This window comes from Mustela nigripes, chromosome 7 (assembly GCF_022355385.1).
Source record: "Mustela nigripes isolate SB6536 chromosome 7, MUSNIG.SB6536, whole genome shotgun sequence".
NCBI lineage: Eukaryota > Metazoa > Chordata > Mammalia > Carnivora > Mustelidae > Mustela > Mustela nigripes.
In genome coordinates this window covers 88,732,806-88,758,564 of record NC_081563.1, presented here as the reverse complement: position 1 = coordinate 88,758,564, position 25,759 = coordinate 88,732,806, and the positions used below count along the sequence as shown (strand labels likewise).

Below are 25,759 nucleotides of genomic sequence, written 5' to 3'. Positions count from 1 at the left end.
CCGCACTGTAGACAGTACATTTTCAAAGAGTATGGTTAATGTGGGATACCCCTGGGATAAAGTGGGACAGCCAAGAGTGCAAAAGGACTCAATTCTTCCTCATCAGAATTAAATGGTTTAAAGACAGACTTGGTTTTAATGCCTAGCTGAAATGCAAATAGACTAATGCCACAGCATTCCCTTGATCAAGAGTCTGAAAATTCTACCATTAAAGAAGCTGGCCTAATCTGTTTTTTTTTTTTTTTTTAAAGGACTTCTGTGTCAGTCCATGCTTCCCCTGTAAGCTTATAACCATTTGATATTTACAAAAACATGATAATATAAAACTCAAGCATCCAGGAGGTTTCCATTATTTAACCATTCAATGGAAATGTGTGGTTAGTGAGAGAGAGAGTGAGGTAGATATTAATGTGCTGAAATGATATTAAACAGCAGATAAAGCATATCTCCACTGAGGCAAAAGAGTTTTTAAAAGTAAAGAAAGGGTATATTTTATGCTTGCATAAGCAGAAAAACTTCTAACTAATAAAAAAAACTGGTAACAGTCATTATCTTATAGAAAAGGTATGAGTGAATGGTTTAGGAAGGAAATTAAGTTTTTACTATTAAAAGGGGTCAAAGTTTAAAATAGTTGACTGTATTAACTCTAAAAATGATATATATTTAAAAAATTTAAGATTCCAGTTTCCACTAAAGATAACTGTCACCTACTTGAAAATTCTTTAAAATATTAATAGTAACCTTTTAGTACCTACATAAATTAGCAAACTTCATTAACTTTCCTAATTTTCACTAATACATATATTCTTCATGAACATAAATGCTTCTGCTGAGCAAATAAGAACACTTAACATTGTGAGCTGAATGTCATGGGTTTTTTAAAAAATCAGTATCATATGAACTAGAAGGAGGAGCCTTCCCTAAAAAGGGAATCCTTTTTTCTTTCCCTCAATGAATCTTTTTCTCTCCCTCAATCAAAAGACAGTTCTCTAAAACTACTAATAATTTTTATAAGCCAGGGTATTGGCAGACTTTTATTTCTTCTCATTTCAGAATTAAAGCAAGCTGTTTAAAGAAAACAACAACAAAAAAAAAAAAACTATAAAAATGGACTGGGAAGGGATAATAGCCAAGCATCTCATCATCTCAAAATAATGGTTCACCTTTTGGCATATTTCCTTCAGGTCATGTTCTATGTATAAAGAATAGAATCATGTTTTCAAAGATAAATATACTATTATATATGTTATTAAAGTTATATATATATATTAACATATATACATCTTTCAATTAACATGTTAAAATGCTTATGGTAGGGGCACCTGGGTGGCTCAGTGAGTTAGGCCTCTGCCTTCAGCTCAGGTCATGATCCCAGGGTCGTGGGATCGAGCCCCGCATCGGGCTCTCTGCTCAGCAGGGAGCCTGCTTCCTCCTCTCTCTGCCTGCCTCTCTGCCTACTTGTGATCTCTGTCAAATAAATATTTTTAAATCTTAAAAAAAAATTAAAAAAATAAATGCTTATGGTAAACACATTCTTCTATCACAGCTTACATAACCATCTCACAAAATTTACTTACTAGGTTTCTGTCCAAGTTATGCATGTCCATATTTTTGAATCAAATTTCACCCATATTTGAGAACATCTTATTACAGATTTCCAGAAATAGCAGAGTAAAAAAGATCAAAGTCTTCAAAGCGGTCTTCCAGTTACTAAGTCACAGCAATACAGACTGCCACCCACAATGCATCAACATTATCTATTTCACCTCACCAAAACTGTATAAATCTTATTTTTCAGCTATCAAATTAACTATTTCATTTTGACTTCAATTCTACAGATTTATTCATATTTTTAATATATATCAGGACACACCTCCATGCGAAATACAACTATCTCAGTGAAATGCCAACGGCACCCAAAACCAGAAAAAGCTTACCTGAAATGCTATGAGATAGCACAATGTAGCCAGCTCAGAGACAGCTCGCCATTGCACTTCACTATGCTGACCCATCTTCAGAAGCAAAGAACCAGCATGCATGTAGAAATGTCCTTTTACTTCTAAGAAGGTAGTTGAGAGTTCATCATTTCCACCCACACAAGATTTCACAGACTGAAGAGCACTATCAAAACTGCAATATTGAATTATTAAACAGGTATTAAACCTATTGCATTGCAAATAATGAGTTAATTAAAACACAGGAATTTACTCCAAACTTCATCTTCCACATTCAAACTAATAATCCTTATTCTCTACTTCATCAATTATGAATCATCTAGTGTTTATTTTTATTCCACATACTTCTTATACTTCAAGCTTAAACTCTAGAAGGTCTTATTCCAGTTACTTCAGACTCTTCACAATCACAAAAAAGATACAAATCAAGATTACAGACTATGGTGAATTCTTCATAACTGACCACAATAAAACTGGAAAACTAAAATATTTTCCAGTTTCTTCTTGATCATATGGTTTCATTATTTAATTCGAAGTTGGAATTTCTCCAATTAGACAAGTCATTTTCAAATTATAAGTAAATAACTAATAAGATATTAAGGTTATCAATAACATAACTGTTCTTCTTACTATATAGATAACTACAGGCCTAAATTGTATTCCTATTATTTGTAAATGTACTAACTAATGCTTCTAAATCCAAATGGAACTCAGAATCTTCATTTTTAAGAAAACCAACATTTAATAGAAATGGGAAGCATGATTTCTAAGTAGGTTTATAGGAGGTGGGTTGCAGGAACTCCTAGAGTTTCTCAAGACCCCTTCAGGGTATCCATGAAGTTTAAATTACTTTTATAGTACTCCTAAGAAATTGTCTTTTCCACCCTCACTTGCTCAGGTGACCAAAAATGTTTGTGTATGTAAGTTATACAAAAGAAAATATCCTAAATATTTTCTAAAATAATCTGAAAGTTAAAATCATTCTAGATACTACCCTTACCTTACCATCGTATGACACTTAAGAAAATTCTTCAAGAAAACTATCCTATCCCCTAACATCAGATGGAGAACAAGAATTACTTTTCAAAAAAATGGACAGTCCAAACCAGGGACTGACAAACTATTTCTATAGGGCCACATACTAACTGCTTCTACTACAACATCTGACAGATATAAGTCTATTTTGATTTTCACAAAAGATTATATCGTTTTTGAAATAAAATATGAAACAGCAGTTAGAACATTTTCAGGACTGACTCTTTATTAAGCATGCCAAAACTGGATACGGGAGTATAATAATTTAATCAAGTCTGAATGATAACACAGTTTTCTAAAAATCAAAGTCATTCAAAACCAATTCTAATATCCCCACAGAAGAAATAAGATTCCAAGTGGTTTATTGTATTAACTATTACCCCTGGGTATGTTAGAGAAATAGCAATGCAGTAAAGATGTTTACACTGATGAACTGAATCACTACAAAAAAGAAAATCTATGATTGACACTGAAGTACTTTCCTTAAGTCAACATACCTTTCCAATAATTCTCTACTTTCTTGCACATCTCTAGTGGAGAGCGTAAGATGCATAAGGTTAGCATAGGCCAGAAGTAAATCTTTATTAGTAGTTTGCCAGTTACTTTTATCAGACTCCAAACACTGTAAAGATTCCAGATATTCCTATTTTGTAGAAAAAAACACTCAATTATAAAACTTTACCAAGCACTACCAAATTAATTTTATGCCTATAAACTCCTTTGCCTATCCCTATACTTGTAAAACTAAATTAATTTTTTATCAGCCTATGAAAACACCAAAAATACATACCTTAATTCTATTTATCTCTCTAATCTACCCATCATAAAGTTGAAAACATCCTAGTAAAAGGTTTATTTCACAGCTGCTATACACAAATGAAAGAAATTTAAGTTTTAGAGAGCAGTGCTTAAATACAAAGTGATATATATTAACTGTCTACACAGAAGTGTAGAGACCCAAATGTTTTTACCTACCTTAAGGGTCTGTACAACACATGAATTCCATTCTAAACTTGAACGCAGAGCTATGTTTTTCTCTGCCTCATGGCAGTGGCCCACAGCATCCTTCAATCTTTTATTTGAGCGATACAGTTCTACTAGTCGGATGTTCACATAGACATCATCAGGTCTTGCATAAAGTTCTGACTGAATCAAGTCAAAAAGTTTATTCCATCCATCTTCACCTTTGCAATCTAAAAGCTGTTCCTATTGAAAGAGCATCATTAATTTAGAGAAAGACCAGTCAGTCCAAGTTTAAGCACATCATGCTTCCTATGAGCACAATTCCACCATGTCTAGCTTTAGTAAATTATCACCAGAAGTACCATCCTATATAACCCAAATCTCATGGGAGAGAGCAGCTCCTAGCCCAGAAACTAAACCTCAAGAAATTTATGTGGAGAGAAACATCCGAGATGACAGTAGCAACAGCTGCCCATACACACCTTACAGACTGCAAGGACTATTGCCCCACATCCCTGTACACCCCAGCCACCAAAACAAGCCTAGCCTCCCCAGTCAACTCTCATGACCACAGTCCTTATCTCCAAACTGTTCTGCACCTCCCTAAATCTGACTCAATCCCCTACCTCCTCTGCTCTCACTGTAAAGCTTCTCCTGTTTTGCTATCTTCTCAGAGTCTTCACCATCTAGTCTTAAATAAATGGAGTATTATCTCAAGATACTCCAACCCCCATTACTTCACTGCCATGGTGGCCTTTTCTCTGCTAGCCTATATACAAGTAGAGGAAGTGGGTTTAGTAAACTGCTCACCTTCAAATCATCTCCCCACACACACACCACCTGCTTATAATCCTGTCTTCCAAAGGATATGCTATCCAGCTCTTTCATTCACTACTCCTCATGAGCAACTGGAAATACTCCATTCCTAACAGTTCTCACTTGCTAATACAACTGGAATAGATACAAAAATAGCCTGGCTACTCAGTTCGTTAATTACCGTATCTTCATGGCTTTGCTCTATACTCTAGTGTCAGCCATCCATTTAGCACTGACTTGGGTCTTCAAAATCTGTATTTTGGTCATACCATTTAGATCACTATACCTCTCTTATTCTTTCACCTCACTGGGGGCACATGTGCCCTCGCAGCCACGTATCTTTGTCTCTACATGGAAGGAAAGCTTCTGTCAATACACTGGTTATCACTAGGTTTTAATTTTCCATAAAACACATATTTTCCTTCACTGTCAAGCTAAAATGTCCTAATTCTTAATATCCATAATTACTGCTTGCTTACAGATTACCTCAATTAATTCCCTCTACCTTTCCTTAGAAAACCCCTACCAACTGCTTTCTCTGTGCCTATCTATACATTAACTGTTGAGCAATAGGGGGTGGGACATTTGGGAATCTAGGGAGATCACAACCAGTCTAACTGACTAACTTTCATAATCTCACGTCTCCAAACTGGTAATGCCTAAAACAAAATCATATGTGACCTCTAATAGATTCAAATTCTCGATTCCTAAAAAGGTTACTTCATACTCCTCAACTTTCTTCACATTTCCCACACTTTCCTTCAACCAACACTTTCAACATATGACAATTCACCCTTCACTGAGAAAACTGAAGCTAGCATTCCACTTTACCTTGCCAACTGTACTCACCTTTTCACTGTTCCCTCCACATAGCAAAGACCAGGCTCCCCATTGTGCTGTTTCATTGCCCTCTCCCTTCACCAATCTCTCTCCTTCTTACACATCAGTTCCATAAACTTACACTTGGCCTTTCTAGATCTCAAAAAAAAAAAAAAAAAAAAAAAAAAAAAAAAAAAAACCCTAGACTTCACTTATGTGTAAGTTTAAAAATTTGTGGGGTGCCTGGGGGGCTCAGTTGGTTGAGCATCTGACTCTTGGTTTCAGATCAGATCAAGATCTCAAGAGTTGTGAAATCAAAGTCCATGACAGGCTCCATGCTCAGCAAAGGGTCTGCTGGAGAGTCTCTCCCTCTTCCTCTGCCCTTAACCCACTCATGCACTCACACTTTCTCTAAAATAAATAAATAAAACTTTTTAAAAAATTTTTTAAATAAAAGATCAACACCCTCATGGGTGCTTTTCAAAAACTCTTATATCCAAGAGAAAAAGCCCTTTCACCAATAATTTCATTCATTAAAGCAAATACCAAAAAAATATTTACCTTAAGTAAGCCTAAAATTTTAGGAGAAATAGAATTACTCTGCTAAACAGTTGTAAGTCTCATGCATTTCAATTTCAAAAATTGGGGGAAGACCTAATATAAGGAAGGTTTGGCTTTAGACAACAGTGTATTTTTGTAAGTTCTTATGTAAGTAATCTCTACACCTAAAATGGGGTTCAAACTCACAACCCCAAGAATCAAGAGTTGCAGGCTCCAAATGATCCAGCTAGGCACCCCTAGACACCACTGTCTTTTTTTTTTTAACATTTTTTTTAAAGATTTTATTTATTTGAATGAGTGAGAGAGAGAGATCATAAGAAGGCAGAGAGGCAGGCAGAGGTGGGGGGGAAGCAGGCTCCCTGCTGAACAGAGCCCAATGTGGGGCTCAATCCCAGGATCCTGAAATCATGACCAGAGCCACCCAGGTGCCCCAATACCAGTGTCTTTAAAGTTACTAAAGAGGGGCACCTGGGTGGCTCAGTCAGTTAAGCTCTGCCTTCAGCTCAGGTCATGATCCTTGAGTCCGAAGATCCAGCCCGGAATCCAGCTCCCTGCTGATTAGCTACTCCCCACCCTCTGAGACTCCCCCTCTGCTCTGCTCTGCTCTCTCTCTCAAATAAATGAAATCTTTAAAAATAAATAAATAATGAAGTTACTAGAGAAAATCAACATCTTCCAGAAGCAGCTATTTTACAATACAAGAAAAATAAACTCCTATCAATATATATGTTCCTTAACATCACTGTCATCAAATAAATTGGACTATCAAGAACAATAAGGAAATTATGTTTGAGGCTAACACAACAGTAAAGAAACCTACACACTTAAACTTGACATTTTAGATTAATATCTAAAACCCAGCTGCTTAATTATAGAAATAAGAAAACTTGATGTAACTGGTATTTAATCTCTAGGGTTTTTAAAAATATTTCAGATTTTGGGTGCCTGGGTGGCTCAGTGGGTTAAGCCGCTGCCTTCGGCTCGGGTCATGATCTCAGGGTCCTGGGATCGAGTCCCGCATCGGGCTCTCTGCTCAGCAGGGAGCTTGCTTCCCTTCCTCTCTCTCTGCCTGCCTCTCTGTCTACTTGTGATCTCTCTCTCTGTCAAATAAATAAATAAATAATCTTTTAAAAAAAAAAATTTCAGATTTTAAAATCTGCGAACATTTGTTCATAGGAGATTTATAATGGAAAAAAACTGGGAACAACCAAAATATCCATCAAAAGTAAATAGTTAAACTGTGGAATACATCTATACACAAAATACTACTCAGCAATAAAAGGAACAAACTACTGACACACCCAACTTGGACTGATTCCACTTATATAACATTTTGAAATTATAAAATTATAAATATGGAGAACAAATTAGTAGTTCCTAGAAGTTAACAATGATGGGAAGAGGGGGCTCCTGGGTGGCGCAGTGGGTTAAGCCTCTGCCTTCGGCTCAGGTCATGATCTCAGGGTCCTGGGATCGAGCCCTACATCGGGCTCTCCACATCGGGGAAGCCCCCTCTCTCTGCCTGCCTTTCTGCCTACTTGTGATCTCTGTTGTCCAATAAATAAATAAAATCTTTGGGAAAAAAAAAAAGAAAGAAGGAATGATGGGAAGAAGGGGGTGGGTAGGACTATAAAAGAGGTAGCATGAGGGAGATGTCTGCGATGATGAAACAGCTTTGTACTTTAACTGCAGTGGTGGTTACACCAATCTATACATGGTAAAATGAAAAATTACACACACATTGTATCAATGTCAAATTCCTGATTTTGATACTGTACTACAGTTACATAACAAGTAGCCGCTGGGGAAAGCTAGGTGACAGATACACAGAACCTCTCTGTAAGATCTTTCCAACTTCTTGTGAAAAATATAATTATTTCAAAATAAATTCTACTGGGGTGCTTGGATGGCTCAGTAAGTTAAATGTCTGACTTCAGCGTAGGTCGTGGTCTCAGGGTCCTGAGATCAAACCCTAAGTCAGGATCTGCACTTAGCAGGAATCTGCTTGTCCCTCTCCCTCTGCCCCTCACCCCCCATTCATGCTCACTCTATCTCAAATAAAATCTAAAATAAAGTAAAATGAAATAAATTCTAACATGCATATGTATATGCCTATATACATTACATATACAAAATATATATAATAAGGGTGGGGAAGCTATTAAAAACAATATACAGCTGACCCTTGAACATAGGTTTGAAATGTACAGTTCTGTTTACATGTGGATTTTTTTCAACAAATACAGTACTCTAAATATATTTTCTCATAATTTTTTAATTTTTTTCTCCTCATAATTTTAACATGTTCTTTTCTCTAAAGTTTTAAATGTAAGAATACAGTATATAATATAACAGCATACAAAATAAGGGTTAAATGACTATTCATGTTATCAGTAAGGCTTCCAGTCAACAATAGACTATTAATGAAGCTTTTGGGGAGTCAAAACGTCTATGCAGGAGCTCCTGGCACTCAGTCCAGAGTATGTGACTCTTGATCTTGGGATTTTGAGTTTGAGCCCCACATTCAGTATAGAGATTACTTAAAAAAATAAAATCTTTTAAAAAAAAATTATAGGGAGGGGCACCTGGGTGGCTCAGTGGGTTAAGCCTCTGCCTTCGGGTTAGGTCATGATCTATGGGTCCTGGAATCGAGCCAGGCATAGGGCTCTCTGCTCAGCAGGCAGCCTGCTTACCCCCACTCTCTGCCTACCTTTCTGCCTACTTGTGATCTCTCTCTGTCAAACAAAATCTCTTTAAAAAAATTATATGGCTATTTTCAACTGCACAAGGAGTCGCGGCACCTAGCTCCACATCATTCAACGGTCAACTACACACTTAAAATTCTGTTAACAAATTTGGAAAGATTTTCTACAAAAGAGTTACTTAGGTAAACTATATTTTACTCAGTAAAAAATAACCATTAGAATTGGTCATTGGTCAATACATTAGTAAAAACTACCTATTATTTTTAGTAATTCTCTATAACATATCTTTTGCTTGAAAACTTCACTGTTCCCTAACACAATCCTTTCCATTTTTTTCCTTAAAGATTTTATTTTTAAGTAATCTCTACACCCAATGTGGGACTCAAATTCACAACCTCAAAATCTAGAGTAACATACTCTACAACTGAGCCAGCGAGGCGCCCAAGACTCTACTTTTAGATGACAGTTCTTAAAAACCTGTGTAATAACCCTAAATTCTCATCCCTTTCACACAATGAAGCAAAAATTTTGTATCAGTCAGAGCTCAATTTAAATCCTAACCCTACCATCTAGCTATAAAAATATAAAATCCCTATATTAATCATTTCATAAGGGTAAATGATGCCATTTATAAAACATAATAGTGCCTAATAAAGCAGCATATACTCAGAAAGGTTTTGAAGAAAAAAATTTTGTTCTGCAATTTCTTATAGATATAATTAACATATAACATTGTATTATTTAAGGTGTACCACAATTTAAGGCATATATATAGTGACATGATTTCCACAATAAGGTTACATCTATTACTTCACGTGGTTATAAATTATTCTTTTCTGGATGTACCTGGGAGGCTGCCTTCAACTCAGGTCATGATCCCAAAGTTCTGGGATCAAGCCCTAAGTCAGGTTCCCTGCTTGGCAAGGACTCTGCTTGTCCCTCTGCCTCTGCCCCTCCCCTCAGCTTGTGAGTCAGCACTCTCTCTCTGTCTGAAATAGATAAAATCTTTATTTTTAAAAAAATATATTTTATTTATTTGACAGAGATCACAAGTAGGCAGAGAGGCAGGCAGAGAGAGAGAGAGAGATTGGGGGAAAGCAGGCTCCCCCGTGAGCAGTGAGCCCAATGCGAGGTCGATCAAAGGACCTGACCTGAACTGAAAGCAGAGGCCTTAACCCACCAAGCCACCCAGGCTCCCCCAAATAAATAAAATCTTTAAAAAATAATTATTTTTCTTGTGATGAGAACTTTTAAGATCTACCTGCTCTCTTCACAGCTTTCAAATATACAAAACAGTATGGTTAACAATAGTCACTATACTATATATATCCACAGAATTTATACACAGAAGTCTGTACCTTTTTACCACCTTCACCCATTTCCCACCAAGTCCCACACATACTGGGATTTAAATTCCAAATATTAGAAATGGCAGTCTTGAGTTTTCTCCAATAGTTTTTACTATGTTTTGTTCTGTTTTTACCTTTAGTTTATAAATTGCAGGACTTCCTGGGAAAAGTTTGGCTGCTCTTTCAACCCAGTATTTTGCTCTTCCATCAGTAACATCATTTTTGCAAAGCAACTCTGCAATCTTCAAAACAAGATCTTTTTGTGTTGGGTTTAATTCCACTGAACGCTGCCACCAGAAAAGAAATAATAAGTTAGGATTCCTAAAGTACCTACGCTCACATATAAAAGTTAAAAATTCATCACTGTCCTCCTTAAAAATTTTTCCCAATGACAACATGGTATTTCAAAGTTGTTTAAGTCAAACTTAAAGTGTACTGGAATTTTTTGCAGATGAATTAAATAAAAATTATGTTTTTATCAGGTAAGTGCTCCCAAAAAAGAAAGAAAACCACACTCATAAGAACAGCATTTCTGGGTGTTAATCCTCTTTTACAAGTGCTAACTTAATGATTAAATTACAGTGTACTTTGAGCCAAATAACTTAAGATCTATTCTAATCTGTGTTAATAGTATTATCATACCAATGCTTATTTTCATAACATCTATAAAATATATTTGAATTATTTACTATACAAATTACTCTGGGTATCATGTGTTTGACTGTACAAAGGCTATATTTTAATCTTAAATGCTTTACCTTGTAACATTCAACAGCTTTGTCTATATTTTCCTCCACTTCATGAAGAAGACCAAGAAATCTGTGAGCTTTGGGATCTCTTTCTTGCACATTAATATATGCAGTTATATATCTGTTTAAAAATAATAATACAAAAATAATCTTCAAATTATAACATTCAGATCTATATTTAATTCCAACCTGAAAAGTACATCTTAAACCAAAGCAAACACTAAACCAATCCACAGTTATTCTCATTATTGACTACCACTATTTACTTAAACTAGAATATGCTAAAAACTCAAAAGTATTCATAAAAAGAATAAACACATACATACAAAATTAACATATACTTATTTTACCATTAACTACTACATTTACAAAATGGTTTTTTCTAATGCTACCCATACATAAGGAATGAACACATAAACTGCTTTTCCCCAATTATATTTCAATAAAGCACTAAAAAGTTTTACACAGAAATTAGAAAAAGATTATAGTAAATATTTACCTTTTCTTATTGTACTATTCACCTTTTAAACAAGAAAGTAATATCTAATAATAGTACTGTTCCCAGCTAAAACAGAGCAGAGGAAAAATTACTAAATAAACTAACAAACGTAGGTAATATCCATTTCTTAATTCAAGTTAACAGCTAAAAAATAAGCATCTTCTGGGCTCAATAAATATTATATATAAATATATACATAAACAATAAGTATATCTATATATACACCAAAAACCAAAACTGGAGGAAAAAGGGTCACATTAAAAAGGAACAAGGTTGACAGTCCCATTGCTGCTAGTTAAATAAAGGTGTTATTATTTTCCTTACCTATCAGCATTTTCATCTTCCCATAAATGTCTTTAACCTATCTGCTCACCTCCCTCCTAATTTCCTGCTTTAAGGTACTCTAAATCAGGAATTAGATCACTGAACTTCTTGGCCTTAGGAGGTGAGACAAAGCCTCAGACTGTTACCTACTGAGTCAAAGATCTTTTACACAAGCTATTCTCCTCTCCAGAAATCACAGTTTAATTTTGTATTCATTGGTATTTTTCCAGCTGATTAAAGTACCAGATATCTAACCGGTAAGAAATTTAAAACAGCATGGCTCTCTTTTGTTCCTTAGAAGTGTTTTAAGCCTAATGATTTCTTGCCCTAAGTATAAATAAGCGGCATGCATGCAGAAAACACTCGTTCTAGGCTCAATCTCCATGGAATTAAGGCTAGTCCTTTGTATCAGTCTGGAGTGATATAATAACTGATTTCCAGGACATACATAGGAAGAACTGCTAAAACAGAAAACATATTATTTTCACCAATTTCAAGTAAGAATACCCAGGTGGAGGTGGGGAATGACTTTAGAAAACTAAAGCATGTTTATAGTTTGGTACTTACTTTTTAGCAAGATCATATTCTTTAACTTCATAGTACAGCTTTGCAAAATAGAATCCTTTCATTGACTTCTAAAAAAAAATTAAGAGTTCTTTTAATTTTTCATATTTTAAATTTTGTAAAGTATTCATAGAACTAAAAATCTACGCTAGTAAGGTTACTATAAACATACTTGATTCTTGTTCACCTAAAAGGTATGAAAAAAAAAAACTGCCTGCAAAAATGGACATATATCACATGGAGCACCTGGGTGGCTCAGATGGTTAGGCCTCTGCCTTCAGCTCATGTCATGATCTCAGGGTCTTGAGATCGAGCCCCACACCGGGCACTCTGCTCAGCAGGGAGCCTGCTTCCTCCTTCTCTCTGCCTGCCTCTCTGCCTATTTGTGATCTCTGTCTGTCAAATAAATGAATAAATCTTTAAAAAAAATGCACATGTATCATAAAAATCATGATTCCATGTTTTAGAATGCCCATCATTAAACAAAAAATAAATTTAAGAACAGCAGGAAAAGATAACATAAGAAATTAAGAATTTATGAGGGAGGAGTAAAGATGGCGAAGAAGTAGCAGGCTGAGACTACTTCGGGTAGCAGGAGATCAGCTAGATAGCTTATCTAAAGACTGCTAACACCTACAAATACAACGGGAGATCAAAAAGAAGAAGAACAGCAATTCTAGAAACAGAAAATGAACCACTTTCTGAAATTTTATCTAATATATATATATTTTTTATTTTTTATATTTTTTATTTATTCGTTTTCTTTTTTTAATTGTTTCCTTTTTTTTTTTTTTCTGAACCTCTTTTTATCCCCTTTCTCCCTCCATGATTCGAGATCTTTTCTGATTTGGTTAAAGGGTATTTCCCTGGGGTCTTTGCCACCCTTTTAGTATTTTACTTGCCCCCTCATATACTCTTATCTGGACAAAATGACAAGGCGGAAAAATTCACCACAAAAAAAGAACAAGAGGCAGTACTGAAGGCTGGGGACCTAATCAATATAGACATTGGTAATATATCAGATCTAGAGTTCAGAATGATGACTCTCAAGGTTCTAGCCAGGCTCAAAAAAAGCATGGAAGATATTAGAGAAACCCTCTCGGGAGATATAAAAGCCCTTTCTGGAGAAATAAAGGAACTGAAATCTAACCAAGTTGAAATCAAAAAAGCTATTAATGAGGTGCAATTAAAAATGGAAGCTCTCACTGCTCGGATAAATAAGGCAGAAGAAAGATTTAGTGACATAGAAGACCAAAGAACAGAGAATAAAGAAGCTGTGCAAAAGAGGGACAAACAGCTACTGGACCACGAGGGAAGAATTCAAGAGATAAGTGACACCATAAACGAAACAACATTAGAATAAATGGGAATTCAGAAGAAGAAGAAAGAAAGAGGGGAGCAGAAGGTATATTGGAGAGAATTATTATAGAGAAATTCCCTAATATGGCAAAGGGAACAAACATCAAAATCCAGGAGGTGCAGAGAACCTCCCTCAAATTCAACAAGAATAGGTGCACACCCCGTCACCTAATAGTAAAATTTACAAGTCTTAGTGACAAAGAGAGAATCCTGAAAGCAGCCCAGGAAAAGAAGTCTGTAACATACAATGGTAAAAATATTAGAATGGCAGCAAACTTCTCCACAGAGAAAAGGCAGGCCAGAAAGAGCTGGCATGATATATTCAGAGCACAAAACGAGAAAAACACACAGCCAAGAATACTATACCCAGCTAGGCTATCATTGGAAATAGAAGGAGAGATTAAAAGCTTCCAGGACAAAACAAAAACTGAAAGAATTTGCAAACACCAAACCAGCTCTACAGGAAATATTGAAAGGGGTCCTCTAAGAGAGAGCCTAAAAGTAGTAGATCAGAAAGGAACAGAGTATACAGTAACAGTCACCTTACATGGCAATACAATGGCACTAAATTCATATCTCTCAATAGTTACCCTGAATGTTAATGGGCTAAATGCCCCAATCAAAAGACACAGGGTATCAGAATGGATAAAAGAACAAAACGCATCTATATGTTGCCTACAAGAAACTCATTTTAGACCCGAAGACACCTCCAGATTTAAAGTGAGGGGGTTGAAAACAATTTACCATGCTAATGGACATCAGAAGAAAGCAGGGGTGGCAATCCTTATATCAGATCAATTAGATTTACAGCCAAAGACTATAATAAGAGATCAGGAAGGACACTTTATCATACTCAAAGGGTCAGTCCAACAAGACGCAACAATTTTAAATATCTATGGCCCTAAGGTGGGAGCAGCCAACTATATAAACCAATTAATAACAAAATCAAATAAACACATCAAAAATAATGCAATAATAGTAGGGGACTTTAACACTCCCCTCACTGAAATGGACAGATCATGCAAGCAAAAGATCAACAAGGAAATAAAGGCCTTAAAGGACACACTGGACCAGATGGGCATCACAGATATCTTCAGAACATTCCATCCCAAAGCAACAGAATACTCATTCTTCTCTAGTGCACATAGAACATTCCCAGAATAGATCACATCCTCAGTCCTAAATCAGGTCTCAACCGGTATCAAAAGATTGGGATCATTCCCTGCATATTTTCAGACCACAATGCTCTAAAGCTAGAACTCAATCACAAGAGAAAATTTGGAAGGAACCCAAACACATGGAGACTAAACAGCATCCTTCTAAAGAATGAATAGGTCAACCAGTATATTAAAGAAGAACTGAAAAAATGCATGGAAACAAATGGTAATGAAAACACAACAGTTCAAAATCTGTGGGACACAGCAAAGGCAGTCTGAGAGGAAAATATATAGCAATACAAGCCTTTCTCAAGAAATAAGAAAGGTCTCCAAATACACAACCTAACCCTACACCTAAAGGAGCTAGAGAATGACAAAGAAAGCCTAAACCCACCAGGAGAAGAGAAATCATAGAGATCAGAGCAGAAATCAACGAAATAGAAACCAAAAAGAACAAGAGAACAAATCAACGAAACTAGGAGCTGGTTCTTTGAAAGAATTAGTAAGATTGATAAACTCCTGGCCAGACTTATCAAAAAGAAAAGAGAAAGGACCCAAATAAATAAAATCATGAATGAAAGAGGAGAGATCACAACTAACACCAAAGAAATACAGACAATTATAAGAACATACTATGAGCAACTCTACACCAACAAATTTGACAATCTGGAAGAAATGGATGCATTCCTAGAGACATATAAACTACCACAACTGAACCAGGGAGAAACAGAAAACCTGAACAGACCCATAACCAGTAGGAGATTCAAACAGTCATCAAAAATCCACAAACAAAAGCCCAGGGCCAGACGGCTTCCCAAGGGAATTCTACCAACATTTAAAGAAATAAGTCCTATTCTCCTGAAACTATTCCAAAAATTAGAAATGGAAGGAAAACTTCCAAACTCTTTTTATGAGGCCAGCATCACCTTGATCCCCAAACTAGACAAGGATCCCATCAAAAAAGAGAACTACAGACCAATATCCTTGATGAACACAGATGCGAAAATTCTCACCAAAATACTCACCAATAGGATTCAACAGTACATTAAAAGGACTATTCACCATGACCAAGTGGGATTTACTCCAGGGCTGCAAGGCTGCAAAAGGAAATTAAAGGCATCCAAATCGGCAAAGAAGAAGTCAAATCATCACTCTTCGCAGATGATATGATACTATATGAGGAAAACCCAAAGACTCCACTCCAAAACTGCTAGAACTTATACAGGAATTCAGTGAAGTGTCAGGATATAAAATGAAATGCAAAGAAATCAGTTGCATTTCTCTACACCAAAAACAAGACAGAAGAAAGAGAAATTAAGCAGTCAATCCCATTTACAATTGCACCAAAACTATAAGATACCTAGGAATAAATCTAACCAATGAGGCTAAGAATCTATACTCAGAAAACTATAAGGTACTGATGAAAGAAATTGAGGAAGACACAAAGAAATGGAAAAATGTTGCATGCTCATGGATTGGAAGAATAAATATTGTGAAAATGTCTATGCTACCTAAAGCAATCTACACATTTAACGCAATTCCTATCAAAATACCATCCACTTTTTTCAAAGAAATGGAACAAATAATCTTAAAATTTATATGGAACCAGAAAAGACCTCGAATAGCCAAAGGGATTTGAAAAAGAAAGTTGGTGGCATCATAATTTGGACTTCAAGCTCTATTACAAAGCTGTCATCATCAAGACAGCATGGTACTGGCAGAAATAGACCCTCAATTCTATGGTCAACTAATCTTTGACAAAGCAGGAAAGGATGGCCAATGGAAAAAAGACAGCCTCTTCAATAAATGGTGTTGGGAAAATTGGACAGCCACATGCAGAAAAATGAAATTGGACCATTTCCTTACACCACACACGAAAACAGACTCAAAATGGATGAAGGACCTCAATGTGCGAAAGGAATCCATCAAAATCCTTGAGAACACAGGCAGCAACCTCTTCAACCTCAGCCGCAGCAACATCTTCCTAGGAACATTGCCAAAGGCAAGGGAAGCAAGGACAAAAATGAATTATTGGGATTTTATCAAGATCAAAAGCTTTTGCACAGCAATGGAAACAGTTAACAAACCAAAAGACAACTGACAGAATGGGAGAAGACATTTGCAAACGACATATCAGATAAAGGGCTAGTGTCCAAAATCTATAAAGAACTTAGCAAACTCAACACCCAAAGAACAAATAATCCAATCAAGAAGTGGGCAGAAGACATGAACAGACATTTCTGCCAAGAAGACATCCAGATGGCCAACAGACACATGAAAAAGTGCTCCATATCACTCGGCATTAGGGAAATACAAATCAAAACCACAATGAGATATCACCTCACACCAGTCAGAATGGCTAAAATTAACAAGTCAGAAAATGACAGATGATGGCAAGGATGCGGAGAGAGGGGAACCCTCCTACACTGTTGGTGGGAATGCAAGCTGGTGCAACCACTCTGGAGAAGAGCATGGAGGTTCCTCAAAATGTTGAAAATAGAACTACCCTATGACCCAGCAATTGCACTACTGGGTATTTACCCTAAAGATACAAATGTAGTGATCCAAAGGGGCACATGCACCCAAATGTTTATAGCAGCAATGTCTACAATAGCCAAACTATGGAAAGAACCTAGATATCCATGAACAGATGAATGGATAAAGAAGATGTGGTATATATACACAATGGAATACTATGCAACCATCAAAAGAAATGAAATCTTGCCATTTGTGACAACGTGGATGGAACTAGAGGGTATCATGCTTAGCGAAATAAGTCAATCAAAGAAAGACAACTATCATATGATCTTCCTAATATGAGGAAGTGGAGATGCAACATGGGGGGCTGGAGGGTTGGAAAAGAATAAATGAAACAAGATGGGAGTGGGAGGGAAACAAACCATAAGTGACCCTTAATCTCACAAAACAAACTGAGGGTTGCTAGGGGGAGGGGGGTTGGGAGAAGGGGGTGGGGTTATGGACATTGGGGAGGGTATGTGTGAGTGCTATGAAGTGTGTAAACCTGGCGATTCACAAACCTGTACCCCTGGGGATAGAAATATATGTTTATTTATTTATTATTTAAATAAATTAAATTTATTTAATTTATTTAATTAAATTATTTAAGTATATATTATTATTTAAAAATTTAAAAAATAAAGAAACTAAGAATTTATAACAGCAAGAAAGCTGAAAAAAGATGTGGTGCCACTCTCTCACTTTACAGATAACTAAACAGACAGAAACCTGCTTTCTTAGGGAAGGCAAGGTATACTTAAAATCTCTCTTGCCATATTCAAGTCTTTATGGGGAAAAATAAGGAAGTACTTCTAACCCATTACGGCATGGAGGACTCCCCAGTCCAGGTACTGTTTGTTGTTCTCTCTACAGATCAGTGTTTTACACTCAAGGAATTAAAAAGGTAGAAATAAAAGTTGAATACTTCCAGTAATAAACCAAGTCCACACCCTGGCTCTTTTATTTCCGAAAGTTCAAAGTTTAAGATCCTGGGACACACCAGATTCTATCATACACACATGATAAGGGTACACAGCCATCAAACATAATTTCTGAAAATTATACAAGGACACCGGAAAAAAGCAATATATTAATTGAAAAAAGAAGTCTATAAAGCAGTATGTTTTCATTTATTCATTTGATTTCTTTAAAAATGCAGATTTAAGATTTGTTTGTTGTGCCTGCTATCATTCACCAGGTACTGGGGCACCAGTAGGACACACAAAAAAATCTCTGTCTTCAAGAGGCCTGCATTTTAGGAGAGATGACAAGCAAACCATTACCTATAATATAGGAGCAGAGAAGAGTGCTATTTTATAGTATTTCATCAATTATTTCCAGTACACCATATTTCGACAAAGCTAGAATCACTATATATCTCACAAATCACAGGAATCCTAACACTGCTGCCTGTTCAGTTGGCAGTGTTTCTTCTTTCTTAGCTGGTAATGTTGGTGGGACACAATGGCATCATATAGAACATCAAATGTTCTATAAAATAAGAGTCGTCGGGAAACGTCCTTACTAAGGGGATTTTGATCAGATACCTAATAAGGTGAAGAAGTGGTTATCTAGGGTAGACTAGACAGCAGATGGACTGTTTGCCCACTGTTAACTATGTTTCAATTTTTCCTTTTTTTTTTTTTTTTAAGATTTTATTTATTTATTTGAGAGAGAGACAGTGAGAGAGAGCATGAGCGAGTCAGAGAGCGAAGCAGACTCCCCATGGAGCTGGGAGCCCGATGTGGGACTCGATCCCGGGACTCCGGGACCATGACCTGAGCAAAGGCAGTCGTCCAACCAACTGAGCCACCCAGGCGTCCCTCAATTTTTCCTTTTTAATCAAACCTACAGAAAACATTCTTAATCACACTCATCTTCTTAAAATATTCTTCTCAATGACTTCAAAGACACCATGCTCTCTAGTTTAACTTCCACCTTAGTGGCCATTCCTTCTCGCGCTCTTCCTCACACTGACTTCCCCACAAAGCAGTCCTAAAACCTCTTCTCTTTCAGATCTCCTCTGTGTCAAATACTGAATCTCACCTATGACTACTGGTAGTATATTGACTCTCAAATATGTATCTTTGGTTCTCACTTTTCCTAAACTCTAAACTTATGTGCAAAATATCACCAAAATCTGTCAGTTCTACCTTCTACATTACCTCAATCCACCCATTTTTTTACATCTCTGTTGCTATTACCAAAGTTCAAGTCTGCTATGATTTCCCTCTAGGACTTCTGAAAAGGCTAATTCCTTCCTGTTTCCCTCTATGTATTTTTCCTCCCATCCAATTCATTCACCAAAGGGGTATCATTTCAAACATAAGACAAACCATGTTACGCTTTTGCTTAAAATTTAAAATCCTTCTATGGCTTCCATTATGCTTTGAAAATACCCAAATTTCTCACCAAAGGCTAGCATGACATGAACTTTACTTCACCTAGTCCTTGCATACTATAGGTTAGCCAGTGACTAAAACCAGAATGCATCTCTACAATTGGGGCAGCCCTGGGGAATCTGTTTTAAACAGGCCAACAGCCGGTATTGATATGATAGGATTTCTTTTTTTTTTTTTAAGATTTTATTTATTTATTTGACAGAGATTGATTACAAGTAGACAGAGAGGCAGGCAGAGAGAGAGAGAGAGAGAGGGAAGCACACTTCCTGCTGAGCAGGAAGGACCCTGAGATCATGACCTGAGCCGAAGGCAGCGGCTTAACACACTGAGCCACCCAGGCGCCCCGATATGATATGACTTCTATCCATCACTTTCAATATCAGAGTGAGAAATTCAATGAATGTACATAAATGAAAGAGAAACTATGGTTCCCTTAAACAAAACGCCTCATCATCTAGAGACACATGTGAATGAACGAATAAGATTCTCACTATCCTAGTGAAACCACAACTAAGGGGAAATGAGCTTGAGAATCACCTGACCAAAACAAAACAGAAATCCCTACTAAGCAAGACTCTAGTCTGGCACAGTGAAACAGTTAAGTATCAATTAAATGGAAGGCTCCCCATCCCCCATACCTGCCTCTCACCTCCCCTTACATCTTGGGGAGGCAGGGTTGGGTCCAGCATATCTGTTAAAAACGTAACACGGGTATTCTAAGTCAAGTGAGTAGAGAAAAATTCCAGGGAAGCAAAGGGGGAAAAAAAAATCTACATTTTCAGTAGGAATACAGACCCAGAAAAGTGGGGTCTCCCAATCCTTCTGATTTTAAATTTTGAGCAGATGTCAGAAAAGGTACCATACTGACTTTGGGCACTCAAATCCTCAGAAACCTCACTTTTCGGTCCTTGATGTCACTTCATCCTATCTTTGTGAAGCAGAATTCACCTATCACTGGATTTGTTCACTCACGAATGGCTAGGTTTACTTAACTTAACCCACATGAGCTGGGTTTAGACCTTCATGAGACTAGCCGGTTTTACTCTGATAATGGATTGTCTCCATAATAATCCTGCTCAGTACAAGAGAAACCACAGTTCAAACACTGACTGCCTGCATGAGTTTGTGTGATGAACAATTAACTCAAAGCTAACATCAAGGCAGGACAATGCAGAAGGAAAGTGGTATTTCAGATAGTTCTGAATAGCATTCTCCTGCTATCATACTAAAGTATGCCTGCTTCATTATTTCTCACAAAATCCTGTTAATTTCCTTCACTGAATTTATACAGTTCATAAGTATTTTTGTTTGTATAGCTATCTCTCCCTCAAAACTGTAAGGCTCAAGGTGCCTGGGTGACTCAGTGGGTTAAAGCCTCTGCCTTCGTCTCGGGTCATGATCCCAGGGTTCTGGGATCGAGCCCCACATCGGGCTCCCTGCTGAGTAGAGAGCCTGCTTCCCCTCCTCTCCGTGTCTGCCTCTCTGCCTGCTTGTGATCTCCATCCGTCAAATAAATTAATAAATAAATAAAATTCTTTGGAAAAAAAAAAAACTGTAAGGCTCCACTGAAGTAAGACCCTGTGGTTTGCCCACCACCATGCAACCAGGAACATTAACTGGCAGATGTTACATATTCACTATTTATTGAAATACACATAAATTTGTGTACCATTATTTCTTAATAAATTCCTAAAAACTGAATAACTAGTTCAAAGAATATAACTAGTTCAAAGAATATAAATATCTGAACCATTTACTATATTACTATATTGCCAGGAGAGTTTATAGCATAGTTTATAGTTTATATGCCAATATGGTTTATAGCCATACAGTTTATAACAATCTACTTCTCCACTCAGTATTTGAATGCCCCAGAGTACATACTCCTCAAAATTAATTAATTCCCATTTCTTCAATCACTGCCAACTTGGTAAGCAGAAGAGGTACCACTAAGTCAACCTAGCATTTCTCTGATTGCTAAGACCAATTTTTAATATTCACACTGAAATATTCAGAGTATAAATTCTCTACTAATATACTATGGCCATTCCCAAATTTCAAAGAGCAAAGAAAAGATTCTCTTGCTAATTTTTAAGGGTTCTTAACCATACAGACATCTGAGGGATTTTTGGTTGTTGTTTTTTGAAGCCAAGAGTCAAGGGTCCAACCAAGTGCACCACCCAGAAGCCCCTCAGAGCTTTCTGCAGCTTTCCCAAATTGTCATTTATCTGTGTTTATGTGTTTGTGAAATAAAGCTTCAATTTTTATGCAGTAAAAACTATCTTTACTGGTTCTTCTTTTTTTTTCTTTTTCAGATTATATGGTAAAAAAGGTCTTTCTCATTTGAGTTGAAAACTCATCTGTGTTTTCTTTCAGTTTCTCTAAAATTACTTTTAAGTCAAACTTGTTTTGGTAAATAATGAAGGCAAGAGCACTATTTTTTAAAAATAAATGATTAAACCCAAAAAATCATTAAACAAAATGTCAATTGTTCAAGCAACATCTATTGTATAATCCATATTTTCTCCATTGTTTTGGAATGTCACTTTGCAATGTCACATAAATCTATGTTATGGCATCTTAACTTAAAACCCCTTTCTCCTACTATACTTCTTAGTTCTCATCAAAGAAGGTGTTAAATAAGCAGATATGTGGGGCGCCTGGGTGGCTCAGTGGGTTAAGGCCTCTGCCTTTGGCTCAGGTCATGATCCCCGAGTTCTGGGATCGAGCCCCACCATCGGGCTCTCTGCTCAGCAGGGAGCCTGCTTCCTCCTCTTTCTCTCTCTGCCTGCCTCTCTGCCTACTTGTGATCTCTCTGTCAAATAAACAAACAAAATCTTAAAAAAAAAAAAAAAGCAGATATGTTTTAAGTCATAAAAGCATACATGAAGATTAAAAAGGTTTTAAATTACAGAAAAGTATAAAGGTGACAAGACATACACACAAACACAAAAATAATCTTTTGTTTGTATCTTACACTACTTTCTCTCTTTTTACCAATACTGCTCTCTTTTTACCAATACTGCTAAATAATTTTCACAAGCTCTGACTGACAAAGTGAGGGGAGACAGGGCAATAATGGGACACAGATGTGGACAGTTATTTAGGGCAAACGAGCATGAATGTGTTTTCAGGCTAAGAAAAACAGCCAGTTGCTTCAGAAAACAGCCAGTTTTAATGAAAAGGGGGCAATAAGGGCTTAGGAAACTGAAAGGGGTAACAAGAAAAGGGCTAACTTCAAGAGGAAGTACCTTGAAAAGGAAATTTACAGTTGACAGAAGAATGAATAGGGCCTGGTGGTTCACTGCCAACACTCTCAGTTTACCAATGATGAAGTAAGGTAGTTTGTTGAGTAAACATGTGAAGAATTTGAGGTGCCCAGTGAAATTCTAAAATAGAGACTGAAAAGAGTAAGTGATCAAGGACAGGTGCAAGGCCCCAAAATAAATGCTCACCTATACGGTCACATAATCTCCAACAAGCGTGCTAACAACACTCAATGGAGAAAAGACTGTTTTCAACAAATGGTGCTGGGAAAACTGGATAATCATACGCAAAAGAATAAAGCCAAACCCTTACTTTACACCATCTGCAAAAATGAACTCCAAACGAATTAAACACCTAAAACTAAGATCCAAAACTATAAAACCCCTAGAAAAAAACATAGGGGAATAACTATATGACATTTGATTAAGCAATGTATTTCTTGGGATTGACACCAAACACATGGGAAACCAAAGTAAAAATAGACAAAAAGAAATAAATCAAACTTAAAATCTTTTGTATATCAAAGGACACACTCAATAGGGTAAAAAAGTCAACCTATAGAATGGGAGTAATATGTGCAAACCATACAGCTGATAAAAGATTAATATCTAGGATATATTAAAAAAAAAAACACACTCCTACAATTCAATAATAAAAAAATCAAATAACCCAACTAGAAAACAGGCAAAAGACTTTATAATAGACATTACTCCAAAAATGATATATGAATTCCTAAAAGCATATAAAGAGCTGCTGAACATCACCAATCAAGGAAATGGAAATCAAAAGGGCGCCTGGGTGGCTCAGTGGGTTAAGCCTCTGCCTTGGGCTCAGGTCGTGATCTCAGGATCCTGGGACGGAGCCCTGCATTGGGCTCTCTGCTCAGTGGGGAGCCTGCTTCCCCCTCTCTCTCTTTGCCTGACTTTCTGCCTACTTGTGATCTCTCTCTCTCTGCCTGTCAAATAAATAAATAAAATCTTTAAAAAAAAAAATCACCATGGGATACCACTTTATATTCTCTAGAATGGCTACTATGCAAAAAGGGAAAAAAAAATGAAAATAACAAGTGTTGGTAGTGGTATGGAAAAGTTGGAACCCTTGTGTATTGTCAGTAGAAATGTAAAATGGTGGGACACCTGGGAGGCTCAGTTGGTTGAGCAGCTGCCTTCGCCTCAGGTCATGATCCCAGCGTCCTGGGATCAAGTCCCACATCGGGCTCCTTGCTTGGCGTGGAGCCTGCTTCTCCCTCTGCCTCTGCCTGCCATTCTGTCTGCCTAGGCTCGCTCGCTCTCTGATAAATAAAATCTTTAAAAAAAAAAAAAAATGTAAAATGGTGCAACCATTATGGAAACAATATGGTAGTTCCTCACAAAAGTACAATTTAAACTACCATATAATCCAGCAATCAAACTTCTGGGTATATAACCAAAAAATGAACAAATGAATGTAAACAGAAAGATAAAAATTGTAAGCACAAAAAGAAATGCTGGAGACCAAAAACATTATCATAGAAATGAAGAAAGCCTTTGATGGGCTTACTAATAACCTGAAGATGGCTTAGGTAAGAATCTCCAAACTTAAGGCTATCTCAAAAAAATCTACAAAACTGAAAAGCAAAGAGAAAAAAAAATAAAGACAAACAAAATATCCAAGAACTGTGGAATAACTACAAAAGGAATAACATCCATGAAATAAGACAAAAAAGAAAGAGAAAAGATGAAGGAACAGGAGAAATATCTGAAACAATAATTACTATGAAATTCCCCCAACTTAATGTTACACAAAAACCCACAAATCCAGAAAGCTCAGATCTAGCATGCTCAGAGAGCATCAAGCAGAATAAATGACAATAATAATAATATTAATATACTTACACATATCCTATTCAAACTACTGAAAATAAAAGACAAATGACATAGAACCTGGAGAAAAAAAAAGAAAACCTCTCCTATGACAGGAGCAAAAGTAAAAAAATCACATTTGACTTCTCAAAAACCATGCAAGCAAAAGAGTGGAGTGAAATATTTAAAGTTGAAAGAAAAAAAGAATTCAATACTCCACAAGAAATGGGAGAAATATTTTCTCACACAAAATTGAAGGAATTTGTTACCAGTACATCAGCCTTACAAAGATGTTGATAAATTAGAGAAAAAAAAAAAAAAATGATACAGATGAGAAATTCACATCTATGTAAAATATATATATACATGAAGGTAAAATAAAAACAACTATTTTTCTTTCTCTTAACTGATCTAACATATACCAGTTTCTCAAAACAATACCAACACGTATTTCTATTATGTATGAGAAATGTATACAAAATTCCCATGTTTACATACATGCTCATGTATTTTATATAAAAATAAAATATGTGATGGCAATGACACAAAGAAAAGGAAAATTTAAGATTACTTTATTATGAGGTGCTCACATTACCCATGAAGTACTATAGTATTATTTGAAAGTAGACCTGGATTAGTTGTAAATGTATACTGTAAACTCTAAGGCAACCACTAAACAAGTAAAAAAAAAAAAAAAAAAAAAACAGCGTAACATGCTAAAAAAGGAGCAAAACTTGAGTCACAAAAAATTCTAAGTGAAAACCAGGGAAGGTTGGGGCGCCTGGGTGGCTCAGTGGGTTAAAGCCTCTGCCTTCGGCTCGGGTCATGGTCCCAGAGTCCTGGGACCGAGCCCCGCATCGGGCTCTCTGCTCAGTGG

The 25,759-nt window shown here is 36.4% G+C and overlaps 1 protein-coding gene across 2 annotated transcripts in view; it reads right to left on the bottom strand.

Moving 5' to 3' along the window:
- The window catches only part of LOC132021656 (E3 SUMO-protein ligase RanBP2), an 84,544-nt gene that overhangs the window by 40,675 nt on the left and 18,110 nt on the right, over nucleotides 1-25,759 (bottom strand). Inside the window, exons 2-7 of one of the 2 annotated variants that reach the window (XM_059406387.1) lie at nucleotides 12,343-12,410; nucleotides 10,962-11,073; nucleotides 10,338-10,490; nucleotides 3,966-4,196; nucleotides 3,488-3,633; nucleotides 1,938-2,130 (exon numbers count right to left, since the gene is read on the bottom strand). In XM_059406387.1, coding sequence (XP_059262370.1) covers nucleotides 1,938-2,130; nucleotides 3,488-3,633; nucleotides 3,966-4,196; nucleotides 10,338-10,490; nucleotides 10,962-11,073; nucleotides 12,343-12,410 — 903 coding nt within the window. The remainder of the gene's footprint in view (nucleotides 1-1,937; nucleotides 2,131-3,487; nucleotides 3,634-3,965; nucleotides 4,197-10,337; nucleotides 10,491-10,961; nucleotides 11,074-12,342; nucleotides 12,411-25,759) is intronic. The other variant, XM_059406388.1, reaches the window with a different exon arrangement.